We start from the raw sequence: 20,440 nt of genomic DNA on the forward strand, positions 1-20,440 counted from the left end.
TCGTTCGAAACTTATTTGGAAAATTCTCTCAAGATCTTGAACCATGCTTCAAACTTTCCTTTCAGTCTGAGTTGGATTTCAAAGTGTGTTTCCTCCTTTCACATTCCTCTTAAATGCACTTTATACATTCAAATTACGATTACACCACAAAAGAAAACTGCAACTAAACTTTTGCCCTTGACAACTAGCTTTTTAAACCCAAGTAGTAGGTAAAAAAAACTCAAAGACTTGAAACAAACCCATATATAACATGTACATTTTCATAGAAAAAGAGAAGTTGAGGTTTTCCATGTTGATCCACTTTCCTAAGACCCTAGAGTGCTCTTTTCCTTGTAAAAGGGTATTGCTCATACTCTAATTCTTTTAGAGACAGTGGGGTTCATCCATATATTCAAACTATCTGGTTCACTCTAATGATTTATCTTATCTTTGAGATGATACAAAATCTAGAAGCAATCATTTCTAGGAAGGCCCTAATCTTGAATGCCAAAAAAAAAACTCTTTTATCTACCACCATTCATTGTTTCTAAGGATGAAGTGTAATCTATGATCACAACCCATAATCTATCCTTCATAATATTCTGAGTGTAGGGTCTCACTCTCTATTCTTGGAACATATTTTCCTATTCTCTTTATGGTCTCTAGGTTGGACTTTATTTTACTTTGTTTCATAGGTTTTCTTCCTAGTGATCAAAGTAAGGATCTAAGGTCTTTTGTTGTATTTTTATTTTAAATTGTTGTTTGTTTGTTTGTTTGGTTGTAGCTTTTATTACCAAGAATATTTAGCTTGGGGCATGAGACACACATGGAAAGCATGCTCCTTTTTTCTCAATAGGTTTTTATGGATTTGTAACTGCTATAATAACTCTTGATTTTTTAGATCCAAGATTTTTTTTAAATATAAAACTATTCAAAGCTTAGGATCAAGAAGAAACTCTTTTCAATTCTTCTTTTTCAAACAAAGTTCATCACAACCTCTTCCTTTTAGCAAGAATATCAACACATCATAAATTACCATTACATGACAAAAACATGCTAAATTTTTTCTTACCCAAAGACATCGATGTTCCTTTCAATCCACCCCCCCCCCCCCCCCCAAAAAAAAAAGGGAAAACACTTTGGACGAGTCTTCTCAACAAGGCTTTTCTCTTACTTACATCATAAGATTTCTTTCTACAACTTTACAGGGAGGCTACAATGATAAAATAATTTTTGTTAAAGTGCCTAATAAATTCATAGCCCACTATGCATGGCTATCTGATGAGGTGTGCTCCCTCTTCTACCTTGTTTTATCTAGGCATCCTACCCTTAAGAGGTTGGTAGGTAGGTGTTTTTCTTTATAACCATCACTCTAGCTTATATACAAATTGTAGTGTTTATTTGTTTTTCCTAAATCAAATCATTTCATGCTTTTACATTTCCAGTAACAAATTTTGTACAAAAAAAGGGTTATATATTTGATGTTCGAATTGCCAACTTGTATTGCAACTTTGTGTCTTGAGTATGGTGTAATCACTAGGGTCTTGAGGATGCCATATCTTTAGATCGTGAGGCTTTATGAGAGAGTGGCCAAATACATGGATTGAGATGGAGTTGCAATATGAAGGGGCCGCTCTTATGACTCAGCCACTTGGAAAAGTAGAACTACCTGCAGAATAAGAGAAAACAAGAGGTAGTTTAGTAGCCATGTTGGTATATTTTTAAAGAAAGATACATCTTAGATCAATAAGGTGTGATTGGAATAATTCCACAAGTATCCGAGGCTATGGTTATCTTGGGGGGATACACTACTAGAGTCGGAGACTAGCCTACTACACAAATTGAAGCCGAGGGTTCTACAGTCTTTGGTAACATAGTCATGTGAGTAGGAGGAAATCCCTAGGGGGCCTTATTGCTAGAAGACATAGGTTCACACAATGATCTTGAGGTGCCACAACCACCTAAGACCAGACGCACCAAAGGGGACCTGCCACTCCACCTAAGGCGTCGAAGGTTGAAGGAAGAACAACACAAGTAGTCTAGGGATATACAGGTTGAAGATCAAAGGAAACCACAAGACTTGCCAAAGCAATTTACTAAGTTTAAGAAAGGCAAGAGGGTAGTGATCTTGCTAGGAGCCAAATGACAAGGGCAAGCAAGCGAACTAATAGAGGTGCTAACCAAAGTCAATGAGGTTAATCTCCCTAAGGAAGGGGAGATACCCTCACTTGTCTTTATTGCGGATTCCTTGACCAAGGAAGAGGAAGAAAGTCTCATTGCCCTCTTGTGTGAGAGTACGTGGATGTCTTTGCTTGGTCCCTCGATGAGCTGAAAGGGGTAGATCCAAGTGTCGTACCTCATAATATCCCCATGACCCCCGATGCAATGCTGATCAAAAGTAGCGATCGTACCCTATGAATCCCAAGCATGCTCACTCTATCAAGAAAGAAATTGACAAGCTGCTAAGGGCACGTTTCATTTATGAGATTGAGCACACAGATTGGGTCTCGCCTATAGTGACCATACTGAAGAAGAATGGAAAGATTAGAGTGTGCGTCAACTACAAGAAGTTAAACGCTGCTACCAAGAGGGACAATCATCCTGGTGATCGAAATCCACACTAGGAGCTGTGTTGTGCTAGCTTGGTGACCACAATCTCGACTATCTACTAAAATTTGCTAGCAAATAACTCATAGTTATACAGAAATGAATTACTCACACAAACAAAGGAGAGGGGCTAGTGATGGTGTTTTTCATAAAGAAAATTCAGCATTATCTTCTGGCTATGCCCTTTATTTTCTTTGTTGACCATCAAGCCTTGCTGTATCTAGTAAACAAACCTTGCGCTATAGGATGCATATAGCTCAACGATTACTTTTGCTTCTTGAATTTGACTTCTTTTTCATCGTACGCAAGGGAAAGAAACACTATATGGCTAATCATATGTCTTACATACCTAGGTGAGAAGTCGTTAGATGATAGGGCATTGGAGACAAATTGCTAGATGCACATCTATACACCCTATCTACTAGCGAAAGAGACATGTTTAGAACCAACTTGATGCCATACTAGGCATACAACATGGTTCAAGTGCTTGAGTATAGACTACTTGACCAACCCATAGAGAAGGCCTGACTGAGGTGACTCATTCTCAAAATCCAACCCTATTAGTTAATAATAGGCCAACTCTATCAGCTAGGGCAAGACAGATTGTTGCGAAGATGCATGTGTGAGCACGAAATGCACCACGTACTAGTCGAGGCGCTGTCGAAGGGTTTTCAAAAGCAAAGTCGCAACCACGGAGGACCTTGTCTAATTTCAGGATAGAAGATCAATCTAGTGAGATCAGATTCAATTTGAAAGCTCAATTTCAGATAATATGAGACATACAATCAGCTACATCTGATTGGGAGCATCTCCAATAAACGTCTTGACAAAAACTCATGTCATATAAATAGCATGTCTCTCCCAAAAGGAACAAAGTAATCTGAAGTAAGATCTAAGAGGTTGGAATAGGATCAAGAAGACATCTTTGTATTCAGGTACAGAAGAGTGATTTAATGGCAAATCAGACCAGATCCATCAATGGTTTCTCAGGGGTTTTGGAAGTAATGAGTGGTAAACATGCAAGTAATTGTCAATTTCGCACAATTCCAAAGGTTTGACCCAATTGTTTAAGCCTTGGTGAAGCAGAACTTGGTTGCAAGCAGTGGAAGATTACTATAGAAAGAGTGTTTAATCAAAACCATAAGTAATGCATCAATCAGCATCATTGTATCAATCATTGGGAGTTATCATCTGAAAGCAGAATCTGTTATGGCTGTTCAGTAATTTACTCCCCCTAGCACTTTGCCAGAATTATGCCACTTAGAAGTGCAGATAGCTCTTTGATTTGCTGAAAGAAAGAACAGTCAGCATAAAGAGGACTTCTTTCTCAACAGGAGTAGCATTGAATTTTAGGATCTGGAAGCTTTCGAACAATTTTGGACCATTTGCCACACCATGTCAAAGTTTCCTTCTCAGTGTAGAATTTCACAGCAAAACCGTGTCTCAGGACTGCCCCGCTCATGAATCACAGTTGAAAACCTGACAAGTAATGGTCTCTGCACACCAGGAGCACGTAGAAAATCTGCACATATGAGGTGTGAAATATCATGAGTCACTTCAAAGAAGCCCTTTGCGCTGGTACCTCTGGCATGGACAATACGTTCAGGAATTCTGCTGGGATCGCAATTGATAATCCCCCTGTTGTTCTGCGAGATTAAACGGGTAATTTTTTTTTTAACGCACAAACTTGGTGTCCTCTCCTTATTAGCAATCATTTGTTTTTTCCCTTCCTGATCACTCTCCTCCTTTTTTCCCAGAAAATCCCACAATAGCCCCCTCCCCTCTTTCACCGTTTTCAACAATTTTCCGCCCACCTCCAGTAATTCCTATGATAAGTGCATTCCATGAAACTATGTCTTGAACTGAACACCTGCCGTGATTCTGTAAACAAGCCACAGCTATGTTGTACAAAGTCACAAGTGTGTTGCCAACATGAAGCTCTTTATCCAGTCCCCTTTTGTATATCTCTACATGGAGTTCTCGGCCTGTATCTAAAGCTCCTAAGGTGGCACAAGCTCTCAAACAAAGAGCAAAGTAATGGCACCCACAGACACACCTTCCACTACCATTTGTTTAAAACAATCTAAAATTTATTCACCAAGCCCATGCTGAGCATAAGATGCAACCAATGCAGCCCATGACATTGCATCTCAAACAAGCAACTGATCAAACACCTCTCGTCCTTCTGCAACTGATCCACACTTCCCATACATGCCAATCAATGTGTTACCAACAAAAATGTTTTTTTCCAGCCCTGATTTCCTCAACACTGCATGTATTTCTCGACCTGTCTCCAAGGCTTGAGTAGTATCACAAGCTTTTAACCAGGGAACAACTAGGACAATATCCACAGATATACCCTGCTCTTTCATTTCCTCAAAACATTGTAAAGCCAAATTGCCCTCATGGTTATCAACGTATGCCTTTATCATTACAGTCCATGAGACAATGTCTTTAACAAGCAGTTTGTAAAACACTTTCTGCCCTTCTGCATACAACCCACATCTGCCATACATGTCTATCAGCGTGTTTCCTATTAAAAAATCTGTTTCTAATCCTGATTTCCTGATCTCAGCATGGATCTCTCGACCTGCGTTTATGGCTCCTCTACTACCACATGCTTTCAAGCAGATAATAAATGCGACAGCATCTGCAGAAATACCATCCAGCTGTAGACGTTGGAAACATTCCAGTACTTCCTCATTGAGACCATGTTCAGCGTATCTTGCAATCAATGCAGACCACACAACTGCATCTCGAACAAGTAGTGCATAAAAAATTTGGCATGCCTCTGCCAATGATCCACAATTGATGTACATGTCTACCAGTGTGCTGCCCATGTACACATATGTTCCAAATCCCCTAGTAATTACTTCTCTATGTATTTGATAACCTGTTTCTGGAGCTCCTGTGATACTAGATGCCTTCAAGATGGAAACGAATGTGATGGGATCAAGGCTGCAACCTTCAAGTTGCATTTGTTGAGAACCTTTCAGTGCCTCATCACCAAGGCCATGTTCCACATATGCTGCAAAATGGCCTTCACTTGATTTATACTTTCAGCATATATTTGCATTATTAACAAATTGATTGCAAATGTAGTTCACTGATCTACTAGCAAATCTGGCCAGATCTATGCCCGACGCTTTATAAATCCAGGTAATCACTGTCTTGTCCGCTCCTCCTGATGCAAATCTTTTACCATCCCTTGAATAGGCCACACAATACACGATACCTTTGTGCCCCTTAAGACTATGAACAACAACCCCTTGCAAAGTTTGAATGTACAAGCTCAGTGTTTCTTCTTCCTCTTCATCTCCATTGCAAGATCCAAGGTAGATGGTAATCGATCTTCTAGTGCTTCTGAAACTGAGCCAAACTTTCCAAAAATCTCCACCACTATGCTTCCCACAAATATATTCACTTCCAAACCCCTCTCCACTATACTGGCACGCAGAACAAAAATGCAAACACAACAACTAAGTATGTACAAAGTAACAAATGTCACACACAACTTTTTGGTGGATTCCACACCTCGAATGCGCAGCAGTACGATATCCACCCCCTCTGATCCTACGCATCCTCCGGATGGGCCAACTATCCAGGATCATTATCATCAAGATCCATGAATAGATCAATCTGTTCATTGTGTATTTCCGGTATATCAGCAAGATTATCTGTCATATCATCTGTCTCTTCTATTGGAGTTTCTTCTCGTTGCTCTTCTCTTGCAAATTCTTCCAATGCATAATCCTCATCATCTCTTTTCTTGAAAATCTTTATTCTTTTTCCTGCAATAGGCACTCTAAGCACTGTCCCATCCAATTCTATTAGCTCATATGTTGCATTATCAAAGACATGTCTGACTATGTACGGCCCAAACCATCTTTTCACCATCTTCCGAAGTGCAGTATGCTGGTTTTCAAGGCTGCTATCAAAGATTAATACCCAGTCTCCCTCTTCTATTGCTCTAGGCTGCAATTGATGCCTGTTGTCAAACCTGTCCTTATTTCTTAGTCTAGCAACCTTCAACCTGTCAATAGCTAGCTGAATATCCTCTGGTCTTCTCTCCAACTACCGAATCTGAAGAGCTAAAAGTTCCTCTCTCATCAAATCCTCCTGCCAAGGTAAAACTGACCAAGTCAAAGCACAAGTCTCAGTCGGCATAATCGGTTTCTGACCATACATCAACTCTGCACGCATATATCTTGTGGTAACACTGAGTCGTACGATCAGCCCACAAAGCAAATGGTAGAAGTCTCGGCCATTCTCCAAACCTTCCTCTGCATGCTTTGGCTAATGCTTTCACTATCAACGGATGCCCTCTTTCACTCTTTCCATTTCCCTCTGGATTATATGCTGTGGTTAGAGTCAACTTGATTCCTAGTTGAGAGAAAAACTCCCTAGCTTCATCTGCATCCAATTCTCCACGATCTGCAGTGACCTTACCCACACAGCCATACATGCAGAAAATTTCTTCCAATAAGAACTTACACACTGCACTAGTGGTCTTCGTTCTCAAAGGTCTACCCTCAACATGATTGGTAAGATCCTCTCTAGCCAAAACAATATACCTCATCTGCCCTAGACCCATTGGCATAGTAACCAAGTCAACTACCCACTTGTAATGAACGCATAATGGATAGGTCGGATGAAGCTCATCTCGATGACGCACTACGGAATACATCTGATAGTCTCTGCAAATCTCTACAAAGTGAGAAACATCTTTATACATGTCTTTTCACCAATATTTCTCCTTGATTTTCTCATAAGTAGCCCACACTCCTCTATGACCAGCCCAAGGACTCTTATGAAACTCCCTCATCACCTGTAACTGGGTCTCTTTATCGCAGACAACCCGCAATGGTAATCCACCTCTTTTCTTCGGGTGCTTCCAAAGAAATCCGTCTTTGAGGAAATAACCATAGGCTTTTCTTCTTATCTTCTTGAACTCTTTATCTGTCCATTCATCTCTTTTGCTTAGTGTACTAAGCTATTTGCCAATTTGCAACCAATCTCCAACATAGAGTTCTTCTATAAAAGCCACAATATCATAGACATGACAAACATGATCAACCATAGCGACTGAAATTTTTGCATCATCCTCTTCTGCAAATAGTGTCTCCTCATCATCATATCTGGCTCTAGACAGCATATCTGCCACTGGATTATCCTTCCCTGCTATGTGTTTAGATTCTGGATTTAATGACTTGATGTATGCAATCCATCTCAGCATAGCTATATCCGAAGTAGAGCAACTCATAATCATACCTATCAATGGCAAGCAATCTGTCTCTACCACAACTAAGGCTCCAATAAAGTACTCCTTGTCACATTTGAAAGCTGTAACAATTCCCAATAATTCCCTCTTGATTTGCAGAAACCTCCTCTGTCTCTCGTTTAGGACTTTCGCCCCAAACCGAATAGCATACATGTTTCCATCTGCATCATCTTGACCCATAGCCCAACCTATGCCAATTGGACTAGTGTCAACTGTCAATACAATAGGCCTTCCCCAATTATAATCTGCTTTCCTGAGAGTAGGAGCAATCTGCAATAACTTCTTCAATTTTTGCATGGCTCTAGTGTGGCTCTCATCCCAATAAAAATTTTGCCCCTTTCGAAGCAGTTGATATAAACAATCTGCTATGTGTGTAAAATGGGGAATCCAAATCATGTAAAACACACAGGCTCCAATGAATCTCTGTACCTCTGAAGTGGTAGAACAATACTCCGTAATCTTGCCTATAGCATCCATCTTCTCAAGTGAAGGTTTCCTGCCATAATACCCACACATATGTCCAACAATGACAACCTCATTTACTCCAAAAACAGATTTTTGCCCTGATAGTGTCAAGGTCACTTCTTCTAACCTGGCCAAAATCTTCTCACAAGCTGAAATATGATCAGCCACAAAGTATCTGCATCCCTGCTCATTTAGACTCTCATTCTTCTCTTCTTCTGCACACCCCCTAATGGGCACATCATCCAAGAAAGGCATGGTAAGCTGAGGTATATACTCACGAAGGACCTTATGCATGGCATTCATCATATGCGCAACAGAATTAGTGGCACCTTGAGGCAAGGTATACATCTTGACAAGCCCAATAGGAGTTCTCATAGTGGTTATGTCCCTGCTTTCCAAAGCCAGCTGAAACTGGTCATATCCCGAATACAGATCACCTAAAGAATAGATGGCACATCCAGCAAATGCTTCTGCAAACTCATCCACAACTGGACCTATACCAACATTTCTGATAATAATTATGTTTATTGGCTGCATGTCCTGTATAAATCGGAGAGTACCATTCTTCTTTGGAACCGTAAACCACCTATTTGAGTATGGTGCAGATGACGGATCTAGGATTCCCATCCTCATTTTCTCATTCCACAAGTCAATTAACTTTGGCAGGTGTGCCTTAGGCACTGGAATAGGTCAGAGGTTCCATGGAATATGAGGAATAGTAAAGATCACCATAGGAGCAATAATATTTGGATTCACACATCCAATCTCATGCGAGAAAAAAGCAAACCCCCTTCCATGTCGCTCAAGCATATCCTGAAAGCATTGCTTCTCTGTGGGTAGCAAGAAATCACCATTTCCAATTTTTAATTCAGCAAGAGTCTTTGTTGAAAATTAGCTGTTTGGCAGCCCTCTCTATTTGCTGATCACTGTCAGGTGGAAGCGTACAGCTACCGGCTTCACCTTCTTATCCACAGTCTTGTATTTCATGTCAACCCTGGCTTCATTATGATCCTCTGCATTACTCAAATCTTGTTGTAAATCAGTAATTCAGCACTCTGGTGGTTGAATATCCTCATCCCTCTACTCTATGGACTGCATAGGAACAGCCCTAAACTCTGGATGCTGAAATATTTCAATAGTAAACTCAGTTGGCTGAAAGTTTTCAGTCCTCTGTGTCTCTATAGGCTGATCATAATCAATCGGAAACTTTGTTTGCTGAATTTCTTCAACACTCAACACTTTTTGCTGAGTCACCTCAGCCTCTGACTCTATTTGTGACACAAAATCTAAAATTTCATGAAACATCTCTAGAGATTGCACTGATACATTACTGTGACAACTCTGCATATCAGTTTTCAGCATATTTTCCATCTCTATCATCGTATCTGCACAAACCATACTATCATACATCCCATCTATATGCTCATCATCCTCTAAAATACCTGCATTTTTCAAAATTTTATCATTCCTGCATATGTACTGCCTGGCAACTCTAGCAAACTTAGAAATCTTCTAATAACTCATCGAACTGTTTGCTGAAATTCCAACAAAACTGGAGGAGCAAACACTGCTACCAGGAGGCGAGAACTCCAATCTCCTCTACTCTGTACCACCGTCGTCTCGCGGGACAGCAGTACCTAATGAAAACCTGAATCCCTCACAGTGGGCAATGGTGCATCTCGAAGAGTATCCCTGTTTCTTGCATGGTTAACACACACAGTCATAAACTAAATTGCTCTCATACCATCTTTACTTCGAATCCGTACATAAGCAGATCCATCATCCACTACTTTCGTCTCCATGCGCATCTCTGTGATGAATGGCTGTCCAAGAATTATGGGATAAGAGCATGAATCCTACACAAAGAAATGGAAATCCTCCTCTACATCTCCAGTAGAAATCCTGACACTGGGACAGGCAGCATACAAATCACCTGCAGTATTGTTGTCGGCTCTCATACGCCACCCATGCTCTGCATCCATAGGCCATCTATTACTTTCATAAACTCCACAAACTATGAGATTAATCTCTGAACCATGATCCACCAAAGCAACATAAGGCACATGTTTCTCTCCAATTTTTACCATTGTTTCTGTAGTTTCTCTAGCCCAATGACTCCGCGAAAAGTGACTACGCGATACCAAGATAGGCTCATCAGTTTCAACATAATGCATAGGCTGAACCCTCTTCTCTGTCTGCAGAAAAACAGAAGCATTCTCAACCATAACCTCATCCTCATCCTCATCCAACTCCCCAATCAAAACTCGCTGTGTATCAATAGTAGGCAATGCATGTCTTTTCCTCTTCAGGACTTCTTGGAACTGATCTTGAAACTCTCTTTTCGAGATGCCCAAAACCTCAAAAATAGTAAAAGTCACCTCACTGCCAAGTATCTTATCATTAAAGATTTTCTTCATGTCCGTAGATGTCTCAATATCGGACATCAATCTAAAGCCTGGCTGCTTTCTCTCTCTAGGCTCTTGCCTATTTTCTTTCTTTTGAGCATCTTCCATCTGTTGTTCTGGGCCTCGTCTCAAAGACGACCCTGCAATAGGTGGAATAACAAACTCACCCCCTCTAGTCTTTTTAGCTGCATTTGGATTCTCTTCATCCCTCTTACGCTTCTCCTCAACAAGTACATCTGCTCCCTGAGACTTAGCCAAGTAGGCATAAATAGTGTACCTGTCAACAGGCGAATCCCAACCTGTCTCAGATCTGATGCTAGAACCTGCACTAGTCAAAACAGTCTGTTGAATTTTCCCCTTGTTTGCCGTCTCCATAGCATAGGTCTGTAATGCTGGCTGATTCTCTAATCCTTTCTCAATCTGGACTGCATATGCAGAAGCATCTCCTCTAGTTGCCACAAAAGAAGTACGCACAGCCATATCATCTACTAATTTCTTCATTCCGCCTTTCCCAAAATTGGTAGCAAGCGGAGCTCCTGTTTCAGTCAACCAGATCTTGCCATCTTGTCCCCAAAATACCAAATTCTTCCTCCTTGCATCTTGAAAAGATTCACAATCCCTGCAATGCTGATGATCTGTACTTTCACACAAAATACATCTTCGATCTCTCCTAGGTACAATAGGAGCACTAGAAGAAATAGTAGGCGCAGTCGAAGCAAACTGCTCTTTCAATTTTCCCACCAATTTTGCTTTAACTGACTCCAGTGTCAAATCCGTTATGCCTTTGATTATGTCATCAAGAGAGGAAGGAACTGATGGAGCGGATGGTTTTGGAGCAGAAGGAGTAGGCATCGGTCTTGGAACAGGAGGAACAGGAGGAGTAGAAACAGTAGGCACTGGCATAGGCCAAGTAATTAGATGAGGAAGAGAAGAAATGATAGGGGTAGAAGCAGACATAGGAGCAGAAGACAGCGTCGGTGTCATGGATTCATTCTGTAAGCGGGTCTTCCATATCTGCCTCTTGGTCAAAGTCGAGACCGCATCTGGGCATCTTGCCAATCCGTTTTAAGACCCATAGGCTTCGTGCAATCCTCAAGAAGCTCTCCTAATTCTTCCTGAAGAGCAGGATCTGCAGCTTGCAAGAAAAGCTCAACTTTCTCAACATCCAATGATCTTTGTTCAATGGCATCAACCTGACTATACAACTCTTCAAATTCTTGTATCAATTCTGAAGCAGCTAGACCTTTGTTTAGCATGTAGACCCACTCTCGGAATGACTACCGAGTAGCCATCCCAAAGTCCTCAAGGAAATGCTATTCTTTCAGGGCCTTCTTAAAATCTTGCCAATGCGAATTTTGAAGGAAAAGATCAGTCACTTTTACCCTCAAGGCAGGTGTGACAAGGCAGAGAAAATACTTACTCATAAGTCCTGTTGGTACTCCAAAAAATCCCATCTTGATCTCATACATCTTCAAATAAGCCGATACATTATGGCCATCAAATAGCTTCTTTTCATTCTCAACTGCTTCAATCGTCTTAGTCGCGCTGATTGCATTCTCTTGCTCTAAATATAGTTGCCTTTGCTGAGACAACTACTGTTGATGCAAACGCTGCTGCTGCTGCATATACAATTGTGTCTACTGATTTTGAAGCTGCATATACATAGACATATTCTGCAAAATCTGCTTTAAATCATCCGTTGAAGTACTTGAAGCAGCAGTCAATGACAGAGCTGAAGTAGAGGACAAAGCAAGAATCGTAGAAGAGGCTGAAATTGATGCTGAAGTATCTCCCATCCTGAAATTTTTTTAATGCGACGCTTTCACGTCGGGTTCACCAAAGATATCGAAGGGTTTTGGAGAGAAAAGTCGTGACCACGGAGGACCTTGTCTAATTCCAGGATAGAAGATCAATTAGTGAGATCAGATTCAATTTGAAAGCTCAATTTCAGATAATATGAGACATACAATTAGCTACATTTGATTGGGAGCATCTCTAATAAACATCTTGACAAAAACTCATGTCATATAAACAGCCTGTCTCTCCCAAAAGGAACAAAGTAATCTGAAGTAAGATCTAAGAGGTTGGAATAGGATCAAGAAGACATCTTTGTATTCAGGTACAGAAGAGTGATTTAATGGCAAATCAGACCAGATCCATCAATGGTTTCTCAGGGGTTTTGGAAGTAATGAGTGGTAAACATGCAAGTACTGTAGAAAGAGTGTTTAATCAATACCAGAAGTAACGCGTCAATCATCATCATTGTATCAATCATTGGCAGTTATCATCTGGAAGCAGAATCTGTTATGGCTGTTCAATAATTTCCACATCATAATCTGTCCTTGCTTTTTCTTCCCCCAGGCACTTTGCCAGAATTCTGCCACTTAGAAGTGCAGATAGCTCTTTGATTGCTGAAAGAAAGAATAGTGAGCATAAAGAGGACTTCTATCTCAACAAGAGTAACATTGAATTTCAGGATCTGGAAGCTTTCGAACAATTTTGGACCATTTTCCACACCATGTCAAAGTTTCCTTCTCTAGTGTAGAATTTCACAGCAAAACCGTATCTCAGGATTGCCCCGCTCATGAATCACAGTTGAAAACCTCACAAGTAATGGTCTCTGCACACCAGGAGCATGTAGGAAATCTGCACATATGAGGTGTGAAATATCATGAGTCACTTCAAAGAAGCCCTTTGCGCTGGTATCTCTGGCGTGGACAATACATTCAGGAATCCTCTACTGATGAGCAGAGCAGAGGAGAAGAAGGAAAGAATCCCCATTTCTGTTGGGATCGCAATTGATAATCCCCCTGCTGTTCTGCGAGATTAGATGGGTAATAATTCTTTTTTTTAACGCACAAACTTGGCGTCCTCTTCTTATTAGCAATCGTTTTTTTTCCCTTCCTGATCACTCTCCTCCTTTTTTCCCAGAAAAGCGGCCTCCTCCCACAATAGCCCCCTCCCTTGTTTCACAGTTTTCAACAATTTGCCGCCCACCTCCAGTAATTCCTATGATAAGTGCATTCCATGAAACTATGTCTTGAACCGGAAGCTTGCTGAACACCTGCCGTGATTCTATAAACAAGCCACAGCTGCTGTACAAAGTCACAAGTGTGTTGCCAACATGAAGCTCTTTATCCAGTCCCCTTTTGTATATCTCTACATGGAGTTCTCGGCATGTATCTAAAGCTCCTAAGGTGGCACAAGCTCTCAAACAAAGAGCAAAGTAATGGCACCCACAGACACACCTTCCACTACCATTTGTTTAAAACAATCTAAAATTTATTCACCAAGCCCATGCTGAGCATAAGATGCAACCAATGCAGCCCATGACACTGCATCTCAAACAAGCAACTGATCAAACACCTCTCGTCCTTCTGCAAACTGATCCACACTTCCCATACATGCCAATCAATGTGTTACCAACAAAAATGTTTTTTTCCAGTCCTGATTTCCTCAACTCTGCATGTATTTCTCGACCTGTCTCCAAGGCTTGAGTAGTATCACAAGCTTTTAACCAGAGAACAACTAGGACAGTATCCACAGATATACCCTGCTCTTTCATTTCCTCAAAACATTGTAAAGCCAAATTGCCCTCATGGTTATCAACGTATGCCTTTATCATTACAGTCCATGAGACAATGTCTTTAACAAGCAGTTTGTCAAACACTTTCTGCCCTTCTGCATACAACCCACATCTGCCATACATGTCTATCAACGTGTTTCCTATTAAAAAATCTGTTTCTAATCCTGATTTCCTGATCTCAGCATGGATCTCTCGACCTGCGTTTATGGCTCCTCTACTACCACATGCTTTCAAGCAGATAATAAATGCGACAGCATCTGCAGAAATACCATCTAGCTGTAGACGTTGGAAACATTCCAGTACTTCCTCATTGAGACCATGTTCAGCGTATCTTGCAATCAATGCAGACCACACAACTGCATCTCGAACAAGTAGTGCATAAAAAATTTGGCATGCCTCTGCCAATGATCCACAATTGATGTACATGTCTACCAGTGTGCTGCCCATGTACACATATGTTCCAAATCCCCTAGTAATTACTTCTCTATGTATTTGATAACCTGTTTCTGGAGCTCCTGTGATACTAGATGCCTTCAAGATGGAAACGAATGTGATGGGATCAGGGCTGCAACCTTCAAGTTGCATTTGTTGAGAACATTTCAGTGCCTCATCACCAAGGCCATGTTCCACATATGCTGCAAAATGGCCTTCACTTGATTTATACTTTCAGCATATATTTGCATTATTAACAAATTGATTGCAAATGCAATTCACTGATCTACTAGCAAATCTGACCAGATCTATGCCCGAGGCTTTATAAATCCAGGTAATCACTGTCTTGTCCGCTCCTCCTGATGCAAATCTTTTACCATCCCTTGAATAGGCCACACAATACACGATATCTTTGTGCCCCTTAAGACTATAAACAACAATCCCTTGCAAATTTTGAATGTACAAGCTCAGTCTTTCTTCTTCCTCTTCACCTCCATTGCAAGATCCAAGGTAGATGGTAATCGATCTTCTAGTGCTTCTGAAACTGAGCCAAACTTCCCAAAAATCTCCACCACTATGCTTCCCACAAATATATTCACTTCCAAACCCCTCTCCACTATACTAGCACGCAGAACAAAAATGTAAACACAACAACTAAGTATGTACAAAGTAACAAATGTCACACACACAACTTTTTGGTGGATTCCACACCTCGGATGCACAGTAGTACGACAGTGCACGGTGGAATTGCCGCAGAGGACACTTTAGGGGGGAGATACGACACCCCGCAAGGTGCTATAGTCTCAACTCTGGTAGCCCACGCTTTTCCAAGATACAACATGATTTGTGAAACAATGTGATGAGTTCCAATGGACCAAGGTGCCAGTTTTCAAGGACACAATGGAGCTAAGTCCCATCATTGCAAGACAATCATTCGAGAAATGGAGGATTGACTTCATTGGGCCTATCAATCCCACAGCTCAATATTTGCAAGCCAAATACATCATCATTGCCCCAATTATCTCACAAAGTGGGCGAAAGCTCGAGCCACCAAGAAGAATGACGCACAAGCCACTGCTAAGTTCTTATGTGAGCAGGTAATCTCTCGATTTGGTTGCCCCATCGAACTTGTCAGTGATCAAGGCATGCACTTCATCAATGAGGTGATTGCTCATCTCCTGTCCACCTTCTTGATCATCCATTGAAAATCCCCACCCTACTACCCTCAAGGAAATGGTGATGTGGAATTGAAAAATAAGACTCTAGTAAATGTCCTGACCAAGGTATTCTCTTATTCTTGTAGAAACTAGGATAACAAGCTAATGGCAGCCTTGTGGGCCTATCGAATAGCTTATAAAGTAGCTGTGGGATAGACTCCCTTTAGGTTGACCTATGAAACTAAGGAAATTCTACCTGTGGAATTCTCCATTCCTAGCTTGAGAATCGCTATTCAAGAGATATGGGAGGGAAAGAAAGCATGGACAAAATGTCTAGTTGAGCTAAAACTCTTATAAAAAACTTGACTTCTAGCCACCCATGCGCTGATCTGCAAAAAGGCACGATGCAAGAGCTAGTTTGACAAGCATGTCAAGCAGTAAAATTTCAAACAAGGTGACTTCGTATTGTTCTACTCGGTCAAGGGACATAAGCAGAAAATGAATTTTAGGGGGTTAAGACCTTTTAGAGTTCGCACCATACGCCAAACTGGTAATGTAGAACTTGAAACCCTAGAGGGTCAGGGCATAGGCTTCTTTAATGATAGCCACATAAAAAAGTACTACCCTCCCACACATCTACTACATGAACCCCCTATGCTAGAAGCCCCTGTCAATGTAGGAGTAGCCACCATTACGGAGATTAAAGATGAGGATGAGGAAGTTGTAGCTCCGTTGGCTTACCTACACATGACCATTACAACCCAGGAGACACACGCCATTGATGCATTGATCGATGAGGGCATTAACTTTAATATCACGACTCACGATCATTGGACTCAAATTGGCAAACCATAGCTACAGCCCACTAATGCCAAACTTAGCCCATTTGGGGGCCGATCATATGAACTTCTGGGAAAGTGCAAAGTTGCAGTCTCTATCAAGTCAAAAATCTTGCCCATGATCTTTTATGTGTTTCCAAACACGAAAGATGTAGGTGCAAAATCGTTGTTAGGACAAACCTTTAAGAAGTAGGCCCACTGTGATGTTGACTACTAGTCATAGTGTATTCACCTAGCCATCGGCAACGTACAAATCGTCGTAGCTTTCAGCAAGGGCTATGCGACTCCATCACCATCGGTAGAGAAATCCACCATCAAGCCTAAGGAGGGGGATCGTGATTTGTCGCCACCACCCACCAAACCTCAACACGCCGCCTAGGAGCACCGAACCATGAGCTTGCAAGGCTAGAAACCTCCCCTTAAAACCTAGGACGCCTAGAAGAAACCATATTGCGAGCGTAAGGCTATTATGAAGGTAATACTTGGATTTGGATACCTACAGTGAATATGGCCAAGGACACTATTGAAACGCTACCCTCAAGCATGAGCACACCAAACATCAAGATGAATCAAGCATCAATGCCACAAAAGCCTCTGGCTGTGCTACAAGGCCCATTGCCATTTGAAAACCTAAATCCATCAAGACTCAATAAGTCTATAAACCCAAATCGTAGCCTGCTACTCCTAAACTACCTCAACCTTGCCCTGGTAGTACCCCAACCACCGCCCAAGCATCTAGTAGTGCGGATCCATTCTAACCTTGGCCACAGACTTAGGTGAGAATACATGCGATGTCTTGGTTGCTTTCCGCAGATGCTTGGATGCCACGTTTACCATGCTTGCTGAAAGCTACGATCGACTAGACTGAGGTCTTTTGGATGAGCCTTTAGCAATGGAAGTGTGAATGCTACCTTGCTCATGGGAGGAATCTGAATTTGTATTTTTCAAAGCATTCGACCACCCTACAACATGGACCAATATGCCCAAATGCAATAAAACCCCAATTTTTATCCTTGGCTTATGCAAAAGTAAGCACAATAACCATGCGTGGAACCCCCTTAATCTATAATCCTAGGAAGGATTCTTCTTATTTCTGCAGGGGAAGGGGGTAAGGTGGAAATAAGAATAAAATGCAAAAGAAAATGAAAACAAATCAAAACCAATTCATGGCTAAGAAAAAGGGTCATAAAATTTGGAATGTATGGACTACTTGAGGGAGACGTTTAATTCTATAATTAAGCATTTCAATTCCATTAGCATCTGATCTTTTTCCTCTGCATATAATTGTTTTGAAAAGAACTAATGGTGAACACGGATTCATGACAAGCACCCAACATGATGACAGGCCAAGAGAAAGCCAGCAAGTTGCCATTTTCACAAGAAGAGCAAGCAAAATATGGCCTTTTCGTGAAAATAAGGGCCTTTAACCAGTTCAAGTCCAGGCCCTTATTTGCAAAAGTAGTGAAGCAGTGAAGCAGATTGTCGAACAATGCCATCTGCAAAAGTACATGGAGGTAGTTGGTCAAGGAGTGGACTACAGCTAGTGTGTGGAGTTCCTTCGGACCTTTGGTAGGAGCCACGGCACCATGACAGTGCAGAAAATAGAAGAAACCCGCCAAGTCCAGATCGAATTGACTCCAGAGTTGGTGGAGAAAGCATTGGGTCTAGCCAATGATAAGGTGGAAAGGCAGCTGAAGAGAGATGTGTATGCCATGTTAGGAATGGACAAGCTGATGGTCCACATAAATGATGGCATCAACTTGGCAAACATCCCCAACCCCGAAATCCAACTCCAAGCCAAAATGATGCACACACTATTCTCTAGCCAAAGGTACAACTCAATAATGAGCCGAATCAATGTGCCTATGCTGGAGAGCATTGCAGCAAGATCCCTTGATGAAGTAAATGTAAATGGCTTTGTGTGGAAGACCATTGAGTCTTCAGCAAAAGAACTAGCTACAGGAGGGAGGAAGACCGCTAGGAGGAGAGTCCCCTACTACTAGGGCAAAAAGAAAAGTGTCATCCTCAAAGGCCTCTACCATCGGATTCGGTGGGGTTTTGACAACTGTAATAAGTGAAGCATTGGGGGAAGGACAGGGTGAAGGAGAAGGAATTGGAGAAACACTAGAGAGGTCACCTCCTCACAATGAATAGTAGCCACACTCTAGTGAAAGGACAGTGAGTGATGATGAGGAAGGAGAAAAATAAATGCCAAGAAGCCCAACGAAAGCCAAAGAAGAAGGATTTGCAAGAGAAGGATGAGGAGGAAAGCAGGAAGAAAGAAAAATTAGACTTACAAAAAGCTAAAAAAGAGTCTAAGAAGAAAGAGGAAGAGAGGAAGAAGAAAGAAAACGAGGAGTCAGAGAGGCTGAAAGAAGAATCAAGAAAATCTGAGGAGGAGAGAAAAGGGAAGGCAACTGAATAAGAGGAAGAGTTGAAAAGGAAGGAAGATGAAGACATGGTTCTAGAAACACGTATATCTATAGAGGAGCAGTGTAGACAGGATGAGTTGTGTGCCATGAGAGCCGACTAGAGATGAAGACCCTAGCTCAAGCACACAAGCACTAGAGATCATGCCACCCGTAGTGAAAAAAGGCAAGGGCAAGGCCCCAATCGATCCCATCCCTACTCTCCTAGTGCCCACGACCCCCACAACTATATCCACTCTAAGCTCCATAGCCAAAGTGCATGCTAGCAACCTCATGGCTCGGGTACAGTAGTTTGTTAATAAAGAAATGGCCCAAGGAATGGGGGAAGATACCCCCATAGCAGGAACTAAAACACCGATGTGGAGCCCCGAGAGGAACACCAAGGAAAAGGGAATTCTCTTGCAAGAAAATCTATCTTGTAACACCAACAAGCATGTTTATTATGTTTCATATGATCACAATGAAGAAAAGAACACCAAGCACAACAAATCTTCATGCAGCATCATGTAGATCTCCCATGGATTTGATAGAATCAACCATATTCTTCAATATCTTCATAAAATCCATCAATAGAACAAAGAAAGCAAAGGAATACACCATCTTGGAATGGAAATACATCACATAGTATTCATCTTCAATATCTTCATAGTCTTCTCTCTCAATCTCTCATATACAATCACTCTGTTTCAGTAGATTTGGCTATCTCTGACTCTCTCTCTCACTCTCTCCATCAATAATACATCATATCCTCACTACAATCTCTCAAATCACTCTCAAAAATCCTTCTTAGGTCGTGGATAGCCCTCCCAAGAGGTATGTCTGATACGAAGAGTCACCAGAGCCACTACAGTGTCTTTTCATAGCTCACTACTGTCACTTCACTCTAGTCTTCACTTGAGTCTTCACCAACTACTTCTTCCACTTCTTCCAGCTCTTTTTGCACTTGTATTCACCTCTTTCCAAGGCTAGAAAACTTTCCCAAGCTACACATACATTCTACAGAACACATACAGAGGCATACAGAACAGTCACAGAACAGTACCAGAACAGCTACAGTACAGAACAGAAACAGAACAGAGACAGAAGCTCAGAAGACCTACAGAAGGTTACAAAAGGTCATCAAAACCACATAACTCATACTCAAACCATTCCAAACTTTCACAAACCATTCAATAAGCTTTCACAAGATCTCAATCTTCATCAATCAACACTCCATCCCTCCTTACAGAAGACAATCAGAACAAAACAGACCAAAACAGA

At 41.4% G+C, this 20,440-nt stretch overlaps 2 protein-coding genes across 2 annotated transcripts in view; both read right to left on the reverse strand.

Annotated features, from left to right (window-relative positions):
* LOC148023062 (pentatricopeptide repeat-containing protein At5g27110-like) overlaps window positions 1-11,238 on the reverse strand; it is a 93,346-nt gene extending 82,108 nt beyond the window's left edge. Inside the window, exons 1-4 of the mRNA XM_087695304.1 lie at window positions 11,104-11,238; window positions 4,743-5,642; window positions 4,377-4,467; window positions 4,016-4,108 (exon numbers count right to left, since the gene is read on the reverse strand). Coding sequence (XP_087551430.1) covers window positions 4,016-4,108; window positions 4,377-4,467; window positions 4,743-5,642; window positions 11,104-11,238 — 1,219 coding nt within the window. The remainder of the gene's footprint in view (window positions 1-4,015; window positions 4,109-4,376; window positions 4,468-4,742; window positions 5,643-11,103) is intronic.
* A 1,803-nt stretch (window positions 11,239-13,041) lies between these two features.
* On the reverse strand, window positions 13,042-17,588 carry LOC148023063 (pentatricopeptide repeat-containing protein At4g18520, chloroplastic-like). The gene is made up of 5 exons (XM_087695305.1): window positions 17,511-17,588; window positions 14,104-14,986; window positions 13,735-13,929; window positions 13,291-13,383; window positions 13,042-13,148 (listed from the first exon to the last, which is right to left on the reverse strand). The coding sequence occupies exons 1-5, from the start codon at window positions 17,586-17,588 to the stop codon at window positions 13,042-13,044; spliced, it is 1,356 nt and encodes a 451-aa protein (XP_087551431.1).
* Between the last annotated feature and the right edge of the window lie 2,852 nt (window positions 17,589-20,440).

This window comes from Lygodium microphyllum, chromosome 16 (genome assembly GCF_053477565.2).
Source record: "Lygodium microphyllum isolate KBCC chromosome 16, Lygodium_microphyllum_v1.1.10, whole genome shotgun sequence".
NCBI classification, from domain to species: Eukaryota; Viridiplantae; Streptophyta; class Polypodiopsida; order Schizaeales; family Lygodiaceae; genus Lygodium; species Lygodium microphyllum.